Raw genomic sequence first — 22641 nt, forward strand, 5'->3', positions numbered from 1 at the left:
TCCATGCCGCTTTTCATTCAAATGAATCTCAAAGCAGCTTACAACCAATAAATAACCATAACATAATAAAACATAATAGCACATCGTGAATACAGCATTTATCATATAAAACAATTAACAAATTATCAATAAAACAGTTGCAATCTATAAAAAAAACCTTAACAAAACAGCAGACAAACATGAAACACACATTCAGCTTTATGTTTTTAAACCATAACTAGCTTGTTATGAAAAGTCCTATCAAGGATGCTCCCTTACTGTTCTGAGGATTTATTACAGAGCACCACTAAACATCTTTTACCACTTCAAAGAGTGGAAGATACTTACATTTCTATTGGGAAAGCATCGTATTAGTGATAGGTTTAACCTTGGGTATTAAAACCTCCAGATCAGCAAAATATTTCTTATACATATATGGGTCTGTGCGCTTTTTATAGCCACCTAGGTTTTGTCATTTTCTATTAGTATTGCATCATGCAAGTCCCCAAATGTTTTGGGCTGGCCTACGATTCGACTTGTCTTTGCAAGCTTTTAACCTATGCTTGCACTTTCAGTTTGCAGCCTAAATTGAATATTAAATACCAAAAGTCCACATTCTTAGACAGATGTGTTAACACAGAAAACCTTTCATCTTCAAGGAGAGGGGTTAATCATTTGCCCTCTTCTTTTCCTCTTCATTATATGCAGTTCTTGGGTACTGGCAACATGCATCCTTGTATCATCTTAAAACATTATGCCCAAGAGGCTGCCTGTTTGATTTCTGACCTCACATTCCAAGTATTGAATTATAAGTAATAAAAGTCAGGTGTAGTATTAGCCAGGTCCCAAAGTAGAAGATACAATCATTATTAATATAGGTCTCATTATTCAGCTGGTGGCAGTCTGGATTTCAAGACTCTGCAATTTACCTCTCATGTCTTTTAAATTAACTTGTGATGGAAAAGTACAGTTATATATCCTACTGGGGTGGGGGAAGAGGGCAGCGCTAATCTTCAGAACAGCAAACAGAAGAAAATATCGAGAATCCACTACTTTATTTATTTATAGGAGCACACCAGATTTACTGATATATTTTGAGTACAACATAACCTTCATCAGCAGCAATGGTCACTTCTTATTTACTGAAAGAAAAAAGGGAACTCTTTAATTAGGATAAATGATCATTGCCTTCATTGAATTTTGAATGCATTGCACAATTTGGAGTGCCTTGGTAAAAAAATTTTTAAAAAATCTGTAAATAAATTATGCTGTAAATAAATTATGTAGACAGTGCCTGCAGCATAGTACCCATGTGGGTACCATACTTTAAAATAAACTATAGTTTAATATGAATGCTTCTTGAAAGTTCCCATGATGCTCTGCCTCTGCTTCCATTGTCTAAGGTGTAGTGTCACAAACGAATCACGTATGGTAAACAAACAACAAACCTTGGTTACTGCTCATGGTTTGTTTGGAGGAAACAAGCTATGAACCCTGGTTTAAACAAGCCAGACTCTAGCTTGTTCTTTCTGCAGTGCTGGGAAACAAGGAAAGAGCACTGTGGGAACTGTTTGGATAGTGTGGATTAGGGTGCTCCTTGTTCTCATTAAACTACAGGTTGTTTTAAATTAAGTTTTGCTGGGGAATTTGAGCTTTGCAAAATCAGGAAACGCCCGAAAAAAACAGAGAAAAATACAGCAAAACTTCTAAGACGCTATATCCTCTTAGGAATCAAAGAAACACACCATTTCTATTTTTCACATACTTCTACCATAAAAAACAAGCTGAAGAAGGCATCCATGCCGAAACGGGGCCCTGTCCTGGTCTCCCTGGTTTACACCTGACACGCATTGGAGAAGCCCTGACAGCCATCTCTAAAAGACTTTAAAGAAAACTTTCATATGAAACTATTTGTTGTTTAAGACTGTAACTCTTTACAGAATTGATAATACGTTTGGAATTACTTATGAGTAAACGCATGTTTTTTTGTTAAAACTTTGGCCAGAGTTCTTATTTGGATTCATTACAATTTATTTGGCAATAAGAACTCCAACTCATTTCCAAAGGAAACACAAACCCTGGGTTAATGCCTGGAACCCCTGGAATCTTGCACCACTCATAGATTGGGGTGATGTATAAAAGTATATTAAAATATACACAGAATTGTCAGTGGAGGGGGGTTTGATGTCTTGATATGGATAGAAATTAAAATCCTGGTTTTGTTGACATGTAATGCTAGTTGGCTGTAAAATAATAAAATCCAAGTTGTGTTTCGTGTTCAACACCTATAAGGCAGAGTTAAATAATACATTATAGGGTTAAATGTTAAAGGAAGCTTGAACTTGTTTATTGGATCGTGCTTTGCAGCTTTGCTGTAGAAGCACCTTCTGTCAGGATCTTGTCGTGTCAGCAGTGTGAATTTGTACAGTTTCTAATGCTTCATATTTCATTAAATTAACCAATCGATGGGCAGAACGATCAATGGGTTCAGCAGCAGCTGGATTAATCACAGAAGGATAGGAAAGGTGCCAAATTTCATGCTGCCACTTAAATTGATTCTGCCAAGTTTCTCTTACTGAAGAAGATTCAGCTGTGGAGCAAGTTACGTATTCTTATTTACAAACTGCTTCTGAAATTGGTCCCACATTTTCTCTTTTGAGTATGCAGTTTACACAGGAGTGAAATAAAGACTATGTACAAGTGCGAATAAATACCTGCTTCACAATTCCAAAGAACACAAATACTGTACACGCTTCCCATAGTTGCCTGTTCAGGGTGTGTGTGGCACACTTCCCTCCTCATGTATGGTTATGGAAAATGTATGATCATTAGGACAATTTTGCATGATACATAGGGATAGTAGATTTGCAAGTGTACATTGAAATGAGACAAACAGACAGTACTGCTGTGCTGAGTGTACCTGTATAATATGTTTTCAGATATTACGGTGAACTAAATTAATGCCATTGGGAGCAGGCTGCTTCCCCAAACAATGCCCATTTATTATACATGCCGTTCGCACCCCGAAAAGTCCATAAGTAGAGCGCCGCTTCTGCGTGTAACACAATAGAGTGCTCCTGCACATGCGTGAAGCACATAGAATGCTTCTGCGCATGCGCGCACAGCAAAACCCAGAAGTATACACTTCCAGGTTTGCCACGTTCGCAACCCGAAAATCCGCAACATGAACCTAACGCAACTAGAGGTATGACTGTACAACATATGAAAAGGCCTGTGTATGCTTTCACAAATCTGCTTATCACATTCATATTTTGAATTTTAAAAATACACTTTAGAAAACCATAAGTGTTCACCTAAGAATATGGTGCATGTAGAAACTATATATAGACCCACCTGTTGGTGCATGAGCATCTACTCTTGGGTTTTAATTTTTTTCTGCAGCAGAGTTCCTTTACATAAAATTTTTCCTGCATCTTTACTTCTTTACAGCAGCAGCAGCAGCATTCCAGATATCTCTTAGTGAAATTCCCATTACATGAATAAACACCATTTGGCTCTGTTTCTTAGAGTCAATATTATTTACAAAACTTTACACTGGTCATTAATAAAGAAAAGAAAAACAAACAAAGAAACATAATAATTTTCTCTTTTTAGCCATCCAGCCAGAGACCTAATTCTGACTCATTCACATACTCATTTACACTGACCCAGACTTAGTTGATTGCATGCCCTGATAAGGACACCTGTTGCTGGAGAGTCTCCTAATTTCACTTTATGCACAACTCATGACAATTCAACAAGTCTTGAAATTTCAATAACTATACATCCTACTTTAACTGAACAAGCTCTTTGTATATCCTTGGTTGATCTGATATATAACATTCCTGATTTGTGCCAGAAAACCTCATAAGATTTATATACTGTAATAGATACAGGAAAATAGGCTTCCATAAATATCCTCAAGCATGATCTATGCTACTTTCAATTTCTTCCTCATGGTAATAGGGCTCTAGTGAAATTCCCCCTACCCATGTTCATGTGCACAGTTCCTGGTTACAGGATCTTGACTACTAGATTGCATGATAATGTTGTTCATTGTATTCTGTGTACGTAGTTGATTATTTTACATGAAAGTAGAAATGCTGATTGACATAAGTCACATTTTACAAGTGTTAATCTCACATCCGGGAATCTTAACTACAAATGTGCATTTTAAATTATGGTTTCCAGCTTTTAAATTAAGGTTCCAAATTTTCTCCCATAATTATGTATATCATGTGTAAATTCTCAACTCAATAAACTGTATTCAATAATGGAAGCAAATCTCATCTGTGAGGAAGATATTCCTGATATGAAGGAAGTACCAAAGCACTCAAGTCGTATTCTAATGTGATCTGGAATGTTCTACCATTCATCATCATTTAGTTTCTTTATCAGTTTTTTCAGTCTCCTTTGCAGATTGTGCATAGTTTCCTTTTCTAATTCTAAAAGGACAGCTGATTAGACATGCCTCAGCTGGATGCCAAGAAGGACTTTCTGCCAACAGCAGAGATGATTTTCTGCTTAGGATACATCATCTTTCCCAATATTGCTCTTTAACTTAGGACAGTGATGGCACTCACTGTAGCATACAATAACCTTTTCTCATGGTGCACATCACACTCCAGGCTACCTTTTCCAGCAAGCTTCTAATGCCATAATTTACATTCTGCATCCCATAATTTGTTGTGATACTGAATAACAGTTTGTGTTTGTAGAAGGGACCGAGAAAGAGCCTAACTGTGTCTACTCAGAAGCAAGTCCTGTTGAATTCAATGGATATTACTCCCAGGAAACTGGAGTTAGGATTGCAGCCTTAGTTTCATTAATGCATTCATCTCCTGTAGCTGGCTCTCCATAATGTCTAAAACTGCTTAGTGGTCTTTAACCTCCTGGCACAGATACTGCAATTTTTTAAAATTAATCATTATTTTAAGCATTCTTCTAGGATGCAATAAGTTACTGAATTATATATATACAAATTTTCAGAGCACTGGCCCACATCAATGCTGGTTATTGATATTTAAAAGGTTATGTGTAGCCCAAATGAAGTATTTCTCAGTAAAAAAATTAGATTTCTCATATCTCAGGCATTACTATATTACGTTTTGTCAATTATAAAGCAATATAACATTTTTGCAATGAAAACACACAGCCATGGAGAATAATTGGTGTTCATCACTAGAGGGATCAAGAAGGCAGAACTGTCTGTAGTTCTGCAGAAGGGTGAAGAGATTATTGTTTTGATTTTGTTTTGTTCTCTCTCATTACTGGCAACAATGAGAACCCTTCTGCATTACATGCTCAATGGCGTCTCAGTGGAATGGAAGATGGCAAGTGAAAAATGGATCCCAATCAAATAAAGCAACTTCTAATGTGCTTAGTATTAAACTGCTGCTCTGGGAGTCCTTTGTCCCTGGAGTTGTTTCTAGGCCTGCCAGTCAGCAGGTTTCAGAGCTCTCTTGAGGACCTGGTGTTTCTGGTCTGGCAGCAGCCAAGTGAAACTGCTGCCAGATACAATGCCACACTGAAGCAGAACTAATTTCATAGTTTATCAGTAACAAAATATAAAGCATAGACCACATTAACAAAAGGCTACAGAATCATCCATCAAGGAGTCATTTCGGGTCCTTGCCTGTGGATAAAGAATTATTTCAGTGTGTGAGCAAGTATTTTTCTCTCCCAGTTCCTATTTTATTATCAGATTAGGGAGTCATTGTGACTGAAAAGTTGTTGGGTGAGAAAGTAAAAGATGGTTTGCTTTTTTGTTTGGATTCCTTGTCTTGTCTTGCCTTGCCTTGGCAGAGTTTGATAGAATATCTGTGTTTAGAATCACCTAAGCATGAGCTGCAATATACCATGTATGACATCAATACCAAAACCATGCAAATATTTGTGCAAGCAAACCACCATATTATCATCTATTTTGCCATTTTCATAATTTGCTTTCCTTATGTGAACTGATGTTTGTGATATAAGCAATACTACTAACACAGCAAGGCTATAGAAGTGTTTAGGTAGCATACTTTAGTGAGTTTTTGACATTTATTTGTACAAAGTCTGCTAGAAATCATATTCACTATGCCCAAACCAATGGTTATTCCCACTGAATCATAGAATCATAGAGTTGGAAGAGACCACAAGGGCCATCCAGTCCAACCCCTGCCAAGCAGGAAACACCATCAAAGCATTTCCTGACAGATGACTGTCAAGCCTCCGTTTAAAGACCTCCAAAGAAGGAGACTCCACCACACTCCTTGGCAGCAAATTCCACTGTCGGACAGCTCTTACTGTCAGGAAGTTCTTCCTAATGTTTAGGTGGAATCTTCTTTCCTGTAGTTTGAATCCATTGCCCCGTGTCCGCTTCTCTGGAGCAGCAGAAAACAACCTTTCACCCTCCTCTATATGACATCCTTTGATATATTTGAACATGGCTATCATATCGCCCCTTAACCTTCTCTTCTCCAGGCTAAACATACCCAGCTCCCTAAGCCGTTCCTCATAAGGCATCATTTCCAGGCCTTTGACCATTTTGGTTGCCCTCCTCTGGACACGTTCCAGCTTGTCAGTATCCTTCTTTTGAACTGTGGTGCCCAGAACTGGACACAGTATTCCAGGTGAGGTCTGACCAGAGCGGAATACAGTGGTACTATTACTTCCCTTGATCTAGATGCTATACTCCTATTGATGCAGCCCAGAATTGCATTGGCTTTTTTGGCTTCTGCATCACACGGTTGACTCATGTCAAGTTTATGGTCTACCAAGACTCCTAGATCCTTTTCACATGTACTGCTCTCAAGCCAGGTGTCACCCATCCTGTATTTGTGCCTTTCATTTTTTTTGCCCAAGTGTAGTACTTTACATTTATCCCTGGTAAAATTCATCTTGTTTGCTTTGGCCCAGTTCTCTAATCTGTTAAGGTCATTTTGAATTGTGATCCTGTCCTCAGGGGTATTAGCCACCCCTCCCAATTTGGTGAATTGGTTATCATTTGTTCACTTGATTGTCATTTGCCTTCTTAGGAATATTTAATTTTATTCTATTCTAGTATGACATTGACATGCTTTTCAGTGTACTCAATGAGTTTGCATGCTGCAGTCATTGGGGATATCGTGGTAACTTACTGGGGATCATTTGTGTGAATGAGAACTTGACCATCTTGATAAGACCGCAGTCCTTTGATAAGACTGCAGTCCTTTGCAAGCTTTCTTGGAAATGGAAGGAAACTGAACATGTCACATGCACCACAAAGACGCTGGCCTAAATTGTATGAGCAGCATTTATGGACAGAAAAAAAGCCATGTTTCTGCTATTCATCACTACTTCATTTGTTTACTACTACTACTACTACTATTCCATAAAGATTCTGCAAATAGAATAGATAGGTGGCACTTTTTGGAGAGAGGTACATGTTTATCCACTAATATTATTTTTAATCTTATGATTAAAATAAAACCAGAAATGTAACTGTTCATGTAATACAAGTTGAAGTTTAAATACTAACAACCCAGGATAATAATGACTAGATAGACTGCATCCACCCTGAATTCCTCCCCTGCTCTAAAACAAGCCTCACAGGGTTAAGGTTGTTTGTTTTATCAAGCAACTAAATTCCTCTGCATTTTACATTTTATATGTTAGGTTGTAGCAACCATGAAATACTTTAGTTTTATTGGGATGGAATTAAGGAGAATTTCATACAACAGACTGAGACTATAATTTGGGCATGATCCAAGAGGGAGGATAAATCACTGCAGGTGTATGGAACTCGCTGGGAACAAAAGAGAATCCTAAAGTCAGATTAGGGAAGGCTAGTTAATTCAAAGTAATTCATCAAGTGGGATATATTGTATAGAGTCTACACCTTAACGTCAGATAGGAATTAATGCTGAGGGGCCAAGCCAATGAGCATGGCAGTACTGAGGCTGGAACAGGAGCAAATAAAAACAGCAATGGGTTGGAGTTGCAACAAAATCCTTGGCAGGAAATTGGTAGGCTTCTACCCAGTAGAGCAAGGGTACAAAGCACTGCATGTATAATTAGTTTATTGCACGGGTGGGAGCTGCAAGCAGGAATAGGAAAAGATATAGGGGTGAAATTCAGCCAGTTACACACAAAGAGAAAGCTAAGTAGACCTAGAAACAATAGTGGCTAACAGGGAAAATTGGTGCTTAAACAAGTTTCACACTTGGTTCCCAGAAGGTCCTGTTAGAATCATAAGAACATATGAAACTGCCTTATGCTGACTCAGATCATTGGTCCATCTGTTCTCAGTATTGTCTACAATGACAGTGGTGCTTCTGTATTCAGGTAAGGGTGTGTCTTTGGGGTTGGGTGAATCTATCAATTTCCACATTTCTACATAAGTTTGTGATTTATTTAATTTTTTAAAAGTCATTGTGAGCATTCATCAGTATCTTAGTTTGGATTTGTCTTTATTATGCCAATTTTTTGTATGCAAATTCCCCTAATATACACTTTTCTGCAAAGCAATATTCCTTAATATAATTCCTTTATGTATGCTACTTTCATGAATATGTGAATTTTCATGCACACTTAACCCTAGTATATGCATCTTTGTACACATTACCTGACTGGAAAACTGTACTACAAAATTCAGAGAAGTGCAACTTCAATTTGAATATTGTTTTTGAATGTGTGAATTAGGTAGGTTTGCCTTTAAATGTAAACAAAATAAATTTCCCACTCCATACCTATCCCAGTCCTACCTGAAGATGCTTGGAATTGAACTGGAGACCTTCTGCATATAAAGCAGATGCTGTAGCATTGAGCTGATGTCCTTCTGAGCCTTTCTGCTTTATAGGTAGCCTAGCAAGCTTTAAGACAAGAGAATAATGTTTAAACATACTTTAATACAAAATTATTTGTTGCAATCCAATTAACATTCTACTTTTATCTGGAACAATTTCATTTCTGGCCTCCTATTTAATATGTGAATTGGCATATTCTAATGCACAGAAGAGCTTTACACACCATAAAATCACTTGTAAATGAATTGAACTGGATAATTAATAGAAGTTCTATTTAATATATCTCAGAAAGCTTACCAACCTAGAAAGAAATGCCACCTAATGATGTATTATTTATTAAAACTGACATTTGATTTATTGGTATTGACGACTGATGCTGAGTTTCGCTCTGTCAGCTTCAAAATTTGTACATAGATTTTTTCTGATGTAAGCAACAGATGCAAAGATTGCATGAACATAGGATTTGTAGATTAGGTGCAATAATTGGCTAGTGTAGCTATGCATTAATCACTGCTGATATATGAATCTGATATTCATTGCTGATTCATATGCACATGTAGAATAAAAATTACATTTTGTCACACTTGACATGTTATCAAATACACATTTTCCAGTAAAGAAATTTAGTCTACAGAAATTTAGTCTGAAATCCTGTGTAAACTTCCCTCTGAGTAAGTTCCACAGAATATAGTGGGACTTACAAGTGAACAACCATAGAACTGCACTGTTAACTTTTTTTTAATGTATGTGAAGTAGCTTGTAGTTTCTTGTTAGAAATTGGGCTATGTGAAATTGCATCTTAGAATTACCCCCTTGTTTGTGGAATGAGGATTTTTTTTTGGCAGCAGGGGAACATTTACGGTAATTGAATTTTTCCAGGAACAGAATAACATTCCAAACAGTTTCTTGGTAGTACATGTCACCATTTGCAGTTGTACAGCTTCTTTCTTTTTTACAAAGATAAGTTATATATTTGTTTTATATTGCTGCTGTAAGTGCCTACAACAGCAGTTGCACTAACATCCTAGCCAGCATTTTGCATACTCCAGCCATAGGATTATTCTAGGGCGTGGGGAGAATGACTGCCACCAAACACAAAATGGTGGATAATTTTAGGCAAAAATACTTCAAAATGGCTGTCTTATAAATAAAAAAAGAGGAAAAGAATTTTTTATTTAAAAAATCTCAGAAACACTTTTTCCCACATCTCAGTTATCCTGCATTTGATTCCATCTGAATTCCCAATGAAGTAGGGGGTGGGGGCTATGACAAATCAGTTAGGACAGACTTGTACCTAGGAGTAATCTAATACAAGACAGAACTAGAAGACATAATGACAGGTTCTTATGGTTCTCAGGTTCTTATGGTTCTTATGGTTCTCAGGTGAAACTTTAGAAATACATTATCAGCAGTATTGTTGTTTTCCCAGAGGGTACCCAAGGTTAAAAAGTGTGGCACTTACTGTAACAACTTCACTGTGAGTACCAGTACCTGTTTTTCAAGGCAGGTAAGCACTGATTATCAGTAAGCTACAGCCCATTTTGTACAATGACAGGTTCCTTCTCACAGGCCTTGGGTGGAAGATCTGAATTTTCTTAAAGACAGCCCACTTCCTAACTTAAAAATGGTTACTCACCAGCAGTGGCAAGCAGCATGGTGAGGCACCACTACTCACTTGACTTCTGGTCAGTTGCATTGCTGCTGCTTATGGGGAGATAGGGAGGGTAAGGTGGCATGGCAGCAAAGTTGGCATGGTTCATATGCACTGGTGGAATCAATCTGGCACTCCGGCCACCTCTCCCTTCCCCTTCTACCTCCTGGAAAGCAGCAGCAGTGAAACCAACCTGGGGTCAGGTGGCCAGCAGCACTCCACAACAATGTGCCCTACTGCTCATCAGCAACAACTGGCTATATAACAGAGGTATGGCTGCAGGGACCAGCCACTGATGCAGACCCAGACATCTTTTTTATCTCTGTGCCTACTCTGGCAATATTGTTACTGAATTAATTACTGTTGTTATTATATATATTTATATTCTGTCTTTTCCTCTGATGGAATTCAAGGTTGCTTACTGATAGAAACCTGAACTCAGTAATGTAATCCACTAAAATGGGACTAGGAAACAGGTAAACAGGGCTATGCTAGTTTTGGTCTCATCGCTTAAACTTGCAGAAAAGGGTATTTTGCAGATTTTGTTGTTGTTGTCTTCAATCTGGTTTTTCAAATGCAGGCAAGGTGTTCTGGCATTCATCAAACTAGATGAATACCAAGTAATTGATCACATACTGTATTTAGAGGGTGGGGGAATAACTCATGCCACACAGGGTAAAGTTTTGTGCCTGCAGTGTGCTTCCAAAGTTTAATTTATCATTAAGAAGCCCTGGTGTTTTTTTACTAATGAAGTGAAAGAGTGGCCTTTTATTTATCTTTGAAATTTGTTTAATTTGTTTATCAGAATTAGCGGGCTGATGAGCTGAGGTAGTGAAATTAAATTATAAGTAGATATGGGAATACAGGTCTATTTTGATACTTTATAGTGAATTTCTTTGCAGCTAATATGCACATTCAGTTTAATACAGATGGTACGGGGAAAGATAGCAAAATGTACCACTCTGTTTTTGAGTTCTATCAATTACTCTTCAGCAAAAACCATAGAAGCCAATTCTTAATATTGATTGTATTTTTAAGATAATAAAACTTTTGAAATAGATGTGTGGCCTAAATGTTTTATCCTGGCCTCAAAACTTTTTTCCAATTGCAGTATTAGAGTAATAACCAACTAAGTCATACTCAGAGCTGACCCATTGAAATTGATGTACTTAAGTTGTTTAAGTCCATTTATTTTAATTAGTTTGTTCTGAGTGTGTCTGACATTGGATATCACCCTTAGGGCCCCTCCAAAACATCTTCTGATTCCATATTCATTATCATTTCCGCTCATGTTGTTGGTATTAAGGTGGTCATAACCAATCCTGCTTACAATACTATTTGGATGTGCAAATGTTTTGGGGTGGTCATACTGCTTCATTTACAATCAGTGCATATCCTGTAACTTCCTGCTGAAATCCTGTAACTTTTCATACCACAAATGTTCAAGGTGAGGGGTGTACAACTTTTGTTTCACTACAGCCCCTCCAGACTGCCATAAAGTGGTAGGTAGGATTAAGAAAGCATTACAGAACAACTAATAAAACAGAATACATCCACCACTAATGAACTATAATTGTATCAAAAACATGTTCCAGAATACACTTACAATAAAATGCCAGTCTGGAGGGACCCTCTATCTTCTTCTTTTTAACAGTCAACGATCATTATGGATTTTCTCTTTAAGTTAATAGGTGTATTTCATTATTACCTTCGGCTCATGAGAGGTATTTGAGTTAGAAACAACTTCTGCTGAAGGGTTCAAGTGGTACTTAGATTCAGATGGTTTCAGAATGCTGTGAATTCTAGATATGCAATCTTCAGAAATAAAATAAGAATTGCAACTCATGGGAACAAGTGAAAGCACAGTTCAGCTTCTTTTTAAATCTTTTAAGTTCAGGACTGACTAAAAGAAGATAAATAAGAAGTTATCATCTTAAAAGCTTATCTTAGGCATAAAACTATAAAAAGTGTGTTAGAACAATTTTAGATAAAGCTAGAAACATAAAAGCATTAAAAGACGGCAATCTGAAATGGATGAAATTGAACAAAATTTTAGCACAGCAGGACAGAGAACTATTGATAGGATTACAGGGGGGTGGAATTAGAAAGAGAGAAAAAAAAACTAATGTCTTCAGACATACACACACACACACACACACACACACACATTATTTACTGTCTTATAAGAAGTAGCTCTCTGGGTAGTTCATGGTGTGTGTGTTGTATGCAATAAAGTATTGGCAAGTCTTGGGAATTGCCACAAACTCATAAAGATTGCCTCAGGTTGCCTATCAACTACCATCCTTATCTGCTAACTGTCTCACACATTTTTGCCAAATGTGACCAAATTAACCTGTTGAAATACAAACACACACACACACAACCACTTGTTCCTCCTCACCCATCTAGACAGTGCAGAGAAGGTGAAGAAACTGGGGATGAAACGAGGGTGGAAGGGTAGGTGGGCTCCAGAAGCAGAAACATGCCAAGGCCAGGGTCAACTGAACTTAAATAGCTTCCCAGGCCCTACTCCCTTCCCCAGTATGGCATGTATCTTCACACTGATTTCATGGCTGCCTTGCCTCCTTCTAGCCCAGACTCAATTCTGTCCCAGCCTGCAGTCTGCTGGCAAGGGTAGAGGCACAACTTTCTTGTTCCATTTTATTCTACAGTTTTTGCAAGTCAAGTCTGCAAATCTCCCATGAACAGCAGCAACCAGCTCTAACATGATATCTTGCACATTACTGTACTAGGCAATGCAATATTTAATTTACACTATCACAGGGTAAGACATGATATAGTACTAATGGGTACATCTAAGTGGGGTCACATTATATGCTAGCAATTTACAAATTTAATCAAGCACTGATTAGTTATCTGGCTATTAATATATCAAGTAAAATGTTTTACTGATGTTCCTTCTACTTTCTAGCAAGGATTTATATTAGAATGCCTCCATACACACAAATCTCCATCCACCCTGTACAAGCAAATTATGTGCTCTAGAGCTTGTTTTTAAGTGCAGCCACATTCCAGTTTTGAATCTCTGCTATTTGGGACCTTTGGTTATTAAAGGAAAGTTTCAGTGTTCCAGAAAGTTCATTACATGTTCATAGAAAACAAATTGTATGAACATGTAACAGCCTCTCTGCCATGACTTCATCTATTAAAGGTGCAGTAGTGAGTCCAAAGGAGTTTTATCCATATATATTGGGCTGTATCCAATGCTTGCACAACAGACTTCTCCCTCCTCTCCATCCCCATGCAGCCCCCCAGCCCTACTTCCATTCTTCAAAATCTGTTCCAGGGGATTCGGAGACCCTCCAGAAAAGATTGTTGGCATCACTGGGAAGAGGAGAGGAAGGGGAAATCCACTAATGCATCATTGGGTGCAACTGCCCTGTGATTTTTGGCTGAAGGGCAGTATATGAATTTAATGAATAATAATAATTATTATCCTCATCATAAATCAATAGTAATTCTTCCTTATAATGGCAAGCAGGTCTCCAAAAAGATATTGTAGTGTACAGTGCTTCTCTTATTGCTGGATACTCCATACCCCCTCTCTAGCAGTCAGCTTTTCATGCCAGGGAACCTGTACAATCCTCCACATTACCTGATTGTTTGTTTGTTTGTTTAACTACTGCAAACTCAGGGTTTCCTCAAATCCTGCTTATACATCCCTCACGTGTGTAGATGGTGTCATTTTGACTGTATGATAACAAACTTTAACTGTTCAGTATTAGTATATATGTAAAATAAAATGTTATACTGTGGTACCTTGGGTTACATATGCTTCAGGTTACATACTCTGCTAACTCAGAAAGAACGCTTCAGGTTAAGAACTTTGCTTCAGGATAAGAACAGAAATCGTGCTCCGGCAGCACAGAAGTAGTGGGAGGTCCCATTAGCTAAAGTGGTGCTTCAGGTTAAGAACAGTTTCAGGTTAAGAATGGACCTCCGGAGCGAATTAAGTACGTAACCAGGGGTACCACTGTACCTAAATTATGAGAACAAAGGAAGTCAGTCCATTGGTCCATCTAGCATTCTCTGCGCTGGCTGGCAGCAGATCTACAGGAGCACTGATCCCACAATAAACCTGTTATTTTCATGCAACTGTCACAACTGTTGACCTGCCCCCCTTAAAAAAGCTAAACAACTGTGATCTGCCCCACTAAAAAAAGCTCAACAATTCTGACCCCCCCCAAAAAAAATGGGTACCCCCCCAGGGGAGTAGATTGCAGTCTCTTGGGAGTTGGACATCCCTGCCATATAGGAATAAGAAAGAAGAATTAACAAGCATACCACATCAAGAACGATTCTAAGCTTGTTTGTCTATAGCAATTTTGCATCTGTATTAAACCGAATGCTCCTCATAGCAGTTATATGTAGGATTTCATCTATATGATAGGATCCAGTTCACCATTTTATATCCCGTTAAATCAAAGGGACTTGACTGTGCTTTATGCTTGATTGTCCCTTATCTATCGACTAGAAACTGTGTGAGTATTTTATAAGGAAAAAAAGTTGCACTTTCCTGTACTCTTGAACAGTTTTGGAAGATTACTTTGTCAAATGTAAGGGAGGCAGAAGTCAAAGTGTACAGTAAATAACTAGAATCCAGTTTGGCATTTTCTCTGACCTTTTCTATGACAAATGTGTCCAAGGTTATTTTAAGCAATCTAATTGCATCTCTGAGGTGTTTTTTTTTAATCCTGTTTCCAGCATAACTGTGGAGCATGTCACCATGACCAAAAATGAAAAATAAAGCTACAATTTCCAACAAATAATTTCATTATAAGAAAATAAAGACAAGATTGAGAAAGTCCAGAAAAGTTGGGATTCACTTTTGGGGGGGGGGCAGAATAGTGGTAAACAGACTCAATGTTAGAAACTCTTCTAAAAGAATTAATTCTGGTTAAAGTTAAGCACTTCTCTTATGGGTTCCATTTATTTCATTGGAATATACAAGATTTACCAGTCATTACACAGTGCTGCCTATGAGCAGTGCAACACATTACATAGGGTCGAAGAAGAAGAAGAGGCGGAGTTTGGACTTGATATCCCACCTTTCACTCCCCTTATGGAGTCTCAAAGCGGCTAACAATCTCCTTTCCCTTCCTCCCCAACAACAAACACTCTGTGAGGTGAGTGAGGCTGAGAGACTTCAAAGAAGTGTGACTAGCCCAAGGTCACCCAGCAGCTGCATGTGGAGGAGTGGGGAATTGAACCCGGTTCACCAGATTACGAATCCATCACTCTTAACCACTACACCATGCTGGTTTATCCTTTAGTGAACATATTTAAATGAGCACTAGACCATTGTGTAAACTTGGTGTAATTTGAAGTTGATATACAACACAGTAAAACAACTAAAAACATGTTTAAAGCAATGCAAATTAAAAACCAAGGCAGAAACTTTCTTTCATCCAGCTGGAAAAGCTTGTTGACAAAAAAAAAAATCTTCAAAGTACAGGCAGCAGATGCATGTCCTATCTAAACAGGAATGGTGTTCCACTTACCAGAGGTAAGAACAATGAAAGCCCTGCCCCAGGTTGCTGTAGAGCTTGTGGGCACTTCAAGTAGATTCTCCCACAGAACTCAGTGACCTACTGAGTACATAAGGGTAATGCAATCTCTCAAGTAACATGGTCCCAAGTTGTATAGGGCCAAATATGTTAGCACCTAAACCTTAAACTTGGCCTAGTAATAGATTGCCAGCCAGCACAGATCCCACATGAACAGGCTGCAGGTAGCTTACTCCCTTAAGCAACCCCGCCACTGAAGCTTATTGTAATAGCAATCAATAGGGTAGTGGTGAATAATTGCTTTCCTACCTTATGTGTGGGGGGGGGTGCAAAATGAAGGGGTTGGAGAAGTGGGTTGTTGCTTCTGCTATAAACACTTAAATGGGTTTATTTGTGGCAAAGGTTTGAATCTTTTTGCTCCAGACAGAAAAGGTTAGCCATATCACCTATGCCAATAGCATTGCTGTAGTTATTATGAGGTAAATAATAAACAGAGCAAATGCTTTTAGAATACACTACTTACATTTTAACAATTGAATTTTGAATTTATCCTAATATGGGTGTCAGAACTCTGAAATCTCTTTTGACCCCAACACCCCACACATCTAATATTATCATACTGTACCTTGTCTTGGCCTGAATGCAGTAATGCCAGCCTAAGATCAATTGATGAAAGATCAACAGTACTGTAACTTTACAGCTCCTGAAACCTGAGTACTTTGCATGGTTTAAGGTTGGCACACGATGAGAGAAGGGCTCCTTTACAGCTTCGTGGTAGAAAGATCTTCAGCAGATCAAGGCTGGATCTACACTGATCTGTAAAAACGCTATTAAAGGCTATTAATAAAAACATATAACTCTCAATGCAATTTCCCATTGCCTACGTATTGCTGCAGCACCCTCTGTTGTCACATTTTTGTAACACATTTTTAACAATAGAACCAACCAGTGTAGATTTCCCCCATGCCTTTTCTAGTAAGGAAATATAGGAAGAAGAAAAACTTCACGTGTTGAGATTTTGTTTGTCATGCAGCTTATTAGTTGTGTGTAGCCCCTGATTTATTTGGAAGCTTGTCACCTGACCCAGACCCAGAGAAGAGTATGTAAATTTGCATATGACACTGAAATATGCTCGGAGCCCAGTGTGAATTTCATGCTCTTTATTCAGCTCATAGTAGCAATGAATGAATCTTTCCCCAAAACGTCTGCTATATATACATTATTTACACAATGGGCCCCACATGATTGGCTAATTCCAGGCTTCTCCTCTAGGCCAATAAGGTTGCTGATTCACTTCATCCAGGAGCCTGATTGGCTGCTCTTGCAGGCCAATCAGGTCGCTGATTCACTTCCACCTGGAGCTGGATTGGGTGGCTCCTGCGGACCAATCAGACTGCTGCATTCTGGTTCCTATTGTTCTAGGATTCAGCTCAGTACATAACAGACACAAAGCATATTCAAGTTTGTGTCCTCTTTTACTGGTAGAGTGGAGGTTCCCAAATCCTGTTGGCTGCCTTGGTAGAATGTCAAACAATCTGAATGGTTGTCCATATCTAATGAGATAAAGGTGCATTTCCTCAGCACTCTGTACCCTAGAGAATTCCAGAAAGAGAAAACCAAAAGAAAAATGTTCTGAAATAAACTGAAAATGAATTAAAGGCTGAGCTGTTCATTCTCACAGTATCCTACTACTTCTGGGCACTTTGCTAGCTCCCACGACTTGTTACATTTTCCAGAGAGTGAGACACAATTGAATCACTAAAACTTATAAGAACAATTAAATAAAAATATAGCTTCAGTAAGATATATCTGTAGCTATGAAAAACTTGATATAATCCAATTTAATCTCTTGAGATCTCTGACAATTCTCTGAGAGTAACTCAGGAGAGCTTCTGACAAGCATTAATTTCACATCACTGTATATATACACGGGCTAGAGCTGATTGCCTTACAAAGGAGCAGTGGGAGTTTGAGTGAAAGGACTTTCTAGACACTACAGAAATGGTTTCGTATAACCTGGTTCTCATTCTTGGTAAACCGCCACAAACAGCCTGTATTGGTCACTTTGAATGACATTCTATGGCAAAAGGTTATGTGAGGTGATATTACTGTATTACAGAGATAAAGCTTTATTGCATTTCATTCCTAGAAAATATGGATTTATTCATTTCAAAGTCAGTAAGAGGGAATATAGGCTATTTCCCATCATTCTAAGAAGGCTTTCCTTCCTTGCTGTAAAACCTCTGCTTGCAAGTCCGTGTACTTGTTGAGGTAAGAGGGAAGAGTAACACAGCTGTTAGTCCAGATTTGCTCCAGCCTGGCAACAGCAATGAACACCAACCCCTTACACTAATACCTTTGGTTCTGCAGTGCTAGGTGTTAGGGGTCCCCAGTGCCCTAATATAGTACTCCATTCCATTATGTAATCAGCTCCACCAGTTTCTGTGTAAGGATTGTCTACTTTTCAAGAGAGAGCGAGAGACTGAAATTGTTTCTCCTACAACAAAGTCATCTTTTACATAACATTAATTTTAAACATAAAGAAGAAGACTTAAAAGACATACATGCATTACCTTAGCTTTAAGTTGTTTTCAGGTATGAATTTACATCTACTCTCTTGGAAATTCAAATTATCTTTCTTTTGTTCTTCTTACTGAAAAAAACTTTGTAAACAAGTTTTTTTAAAGCATTAGGAGCACTTATGGTGCTGGTAAAATCTCAATGGAAAATTTTGTTTTGTGCAGACATTTCATTTGAAGGTGAACTATTACTACTGAAAATCAGCTATACACTGCCATTGCATATGGGCACTGAGATGCTTATTTCAGATTCTGATTGTATATGCATTGGCCTGTAAAAAAGAACTTGCTTTTTTCCATCTTGAATCTGGCAATCAACATTCTGCACCATTCAATTATTCCAAGCCTGTGATTGTTTGGACTTTCTCAGCATGTTATCATATAATATCTATAAAGGCCTGATTTTTATTTTAATGTATCTTGTATCCATGATGGTGTCATTTTGTGTATGGCCTTGGGGTTTTCCAATAGTTTTGTAAAATTAACCATAAAGCTTCTGCACTATCTGCTTTGAATGATGGCATAACTGGATTATTAGCTAAATTTACTTTGTTGTAAATGATCTTAGTCTCCAAAATGTATTATTTGTGCTATATCGACTTCCCACCAGGTTATCAATTCCACACATGATTCCCTGTAGGCTAAACGCTTGGAAAAATTTATTTATATATATTTGTAACATTTGAATTGTAACAACTATTGCTTGGTCACAACTATATTCTTCCTGGGCAATTTGTTCAAGTGGCTGCTGTTTGTACAGCTCAGTCATTCTTAGATGATTCTGACTATCTGCATCCATTTCAACCTGCTTTCATACCAGTTTTCACCACAAAACTGTACCTGCAGAATTCTCCTTTGTGACTTTTGATACCTTGATTGCAACATGCTCCTGAATGAACCATCTGGATTAGAGATTGGCAGACTATACATCAGTGGATCTATTCCTACTTGGGGGCTGATTCCATAAAGCTGTAAAGCTACTGCTCTCAGGAGGTCCTGTCAGTCTATAGTCTGTTCTGGAGCCTACCTAATTAAAGTCTGTCATTTCTCACACTCTGTATAAAGTAAACTCCCTTGTCCACCATCTGAAGGCCTGCTCCTGGTCTCATCTGAGGACTTCTCCCAGGTTACCCTGCTATCTTAAGTTTGGTGGATGTTGACTGGAGAGAGAGTCTTGGCCATTGTGGCCCTTTGAATATGCAACACTCTCCCTAGGAAGGAATGCCTGGTCAAAATTCTAACCTACTTTCAATGATGTGGAGACTTTTTGTTTGCTCAGGCTTGTTATAACTGGTTTTATTGTCATTTTATAGCTTTGCTGGGATTTTTTGTGATTTTTTATGTAATCTTCTGTGATTCTGTTGCAATCTTTAAAATGATTCTCCCTGTGGCTGAAATGATTTGGTTGTACCTTCTTCGTATCTGAAGAAGTGTGCATGCACACGAAAGCTCATACCAAGAACTAACTTAACTGGTCTCTAAGGTGCTACTGGAAGGAATTTTTTATTTTATTTTATTTTATTTTTATTTTGTTTTGACAATGGCAGACCAACACGGCTACCTACCTGTAATTGGTTGTACCTGTTTTTAAGGTTGTACCTGTTTCGTGCATGCACACGAAAGCTCATACCAAGAACAAACTCAGTTGGTCTCTAAGGTGCTACTGGAAAGAATTTTCTATTTTGTTTCGACTGTTTTTAAGGGTATAAAACTGCTGTTAACTAATGGGTAACCTTATATTCACTAAAGAAAGAAAGAATACTGTATATGTTAAAGTTAACAGAGGTATACACAGTGGAAATGAAGTTCCCTGATAGGAAATTATGTCACATAATCACATTGTTCCACTTCTGCACCTGTTCACCTTCCCTAATATCAGAATTATTTGGAGGAGAAGAGACTTGTGGCTTCTGTTCCAACAGAACACAGGTAGAGTTGCTAGGGTTGTGAGCATGTAGTCCTTTTTAAAAATGCTGAACATTGATCAGAGGCAGTTTTAGGGTGGTGTGAATGCTGTAGAATGGAGTCAGAGAGGCGAGGGGCACCAAATTTTAGCACTGCACAGGGTGCCACTGAAATTTGAGAGCCCCAAATCCACCACTGCATTGATCAACCGACTTTATGACATGGGAAAGGAAGCAAGAGAGACTGAATTGAGCTCCTCTTCCTCCTCTTGAACTTCTGACTGGTGAAATTTCATTTGTACTTAAAGGTCTGTATGCACACAACTCTGCTGTTCAACTAAGAAGGCAAATCACATACATATTGGTTTACAATTCCTTATCTAGTTACATAGATAATGGCTGATAGTAGTCTACTTAAATACGTATGTGAGTATACATACAGGAACCTCGCCATTTTAATGTACTTAGATAACTCAAAAGATTAATACTTTAGATTTGTTCTGATATGCAGTGACCACGTGGCATATATGGGATCTACCAAATTCCCGCGTTGATTATGTGTATGATGTATGAGTGCATACTCATCCCATAGAGATTTTAGTCCATTTCAGTGTGTGTGGCACACAAATACATACTATATATATATTCTGCAGGATCAAAGTTTTCATTAATGCAAAAATCAAAAGTATGAAGAAAAAAGAAAACATAATCAAACTTACAAAACATAGGAGCAGTATAGTGGTTGACATTTCCAATTAAATAGAGAGCAGATAATATAGAAAAATAAAAGCAGCAAAACACATCATGAAAGCAAAGGTTCATAATTCACTGGGGGAAGAGAGCATTGTATATCTGAATTTCACATGTAAGAAATGATCCCCACCAAATGGTACAGAAACATGGTCTTCTTTACCTCTAGTCCCATGTGACGGTCTTTTAGACACTGAGTGAATATCTTTTTCTTTCCTCCAAAGCCTTTTAATTTTAATGGGCATATATTTTTTGGTGCTTTCAGATTCCTGCATCAAGTTAATTTACTTTGCTGGTTTTATATTGGCATAGATACAACAGCTAGGATGTTGTTGTTGTTGTTTCTGCTGTTTTCTATTATTTATTATAGGCTTTATTGTCTAAACAATGGATTGTATTTTGTATTTTAATAGGGCTATAAACTAAATTATAATGAAAACATATAAACACAACAAATGAATAAAATAATACAATAGTGACCCTACTTCTCTTGCTCATATATAGGGCATTCATTCATATGGGGGAAAGCAAGGAGAAATATAGACACTCCTTATCTGAAGGGAATCTGCTTTCTTCCTTTATTGACCTGAAACACTGAGAATCAAACTTGCTGCTGTCTGTATAAACTCAAGCAAGGTTCTGTTTCTAGGTCACACTGGGAGAGTCAGGCTGAATGATGGATCTGACTTTTACATTTAGAAAAAGAGGTATACTTAATCAAATCAACTGTTCTTCTGTTTTTTACAGCTTGTAGGTCAGGATTCTACAAAGCATTTGCTGGAAATATAAAGTGTTCAAAATGCCCTCCACACAGCCAAACCTTTGTGGAAGCAACATCTGTGTGTCAGTGTGAAAAGGGTTACTTTCGAGCTGAGAAGGATCCAGCAACTATGGCATGTACCCGTAAGTGTGAATCATACTGGTATTTGAAATTCTTTCCTTGTCTCTCTCATTATCTCAGAAGACAAAAATAGCACTTATTTTATATTCCTCTCACAAAAGCTAAAAGTATGAGAGCATGTTTTTGTTAATCAAGAATGCAAATCAGGTTTTCATTTATCCCCAGTGCTCCTTTAAATAAGAAAAAAATGCTCTTCTATCTAAAGTGCTTTTTAAAAACACCACCACAATACTAGATAGAATGTTACCAAAACTCTGTTATTAACAGAGTGACCACACATTTCAAATCTGGGTACTGGTATATGTAATATATAATGTGTATAAGGGGGGGGGACACCCTTGTACAAAATGAGCATTTCATCCATGCAGTACAGACCCTTTTTACAGACTCAGATATAGTTGCAGTGCTTAGAGTTTAAAATGGGACTATAACATTATGGCTCAGGATCAAATGACCAATTAAAACAAAATAAAGCTATTCCAATTCCCATCAGCCACTCCTAAAGGCAGTCCTGGGTGGCAAGTAACATAGCCTAACTGTGTAAAAAGTCATATTGAACTTCCATTACAGCACCCTGG

General features: G+C 37.9%; 1 protein-coding gene across 6 annotated transcripts in view; it reads left to right on the forward strand.

Annotated features, from left to right (window-relative positions):
* EPHA6 (EPH receptor A6) overlaps positions 1–22641 on the forward strand; it is a 338956-nt gene that overhangs the window by 139909 nt on the left and 176406 nt on the right. For all 6 annotated transcript variants that reach the window (XR_004426440.1, XM_033146746.1, XM_033146748.1 and 3 more), the window contains one exon: positions 21910–22065. Coding sequence is in view for 5 of the 6 variants with exons in the window: in XM_033146746.1 (XP_033002637.1) it covers positions 21910–22065 (156 nt within the window). In the remaining variant the exon portion in view is untranslated. The remainder of the gene's footprint in view (positions 1–21909; positions 22066–22641) is intronic.

Source organism: Lacerta agilis, chromosome 4, assembly GCF_009819535.1.
Source record: "Lacerta agilis isolate rLacAgi1 chromosome 4, rLacAgi1.pri, whole genome shotgun sequence".
In the NCBI taxonomy this organism is placed as follows: Eukaryota; Metazoa; Chordata; class Lepidosauria; order Squamata; family Lacertidae; genus Lacerta; species Lacerta agilis.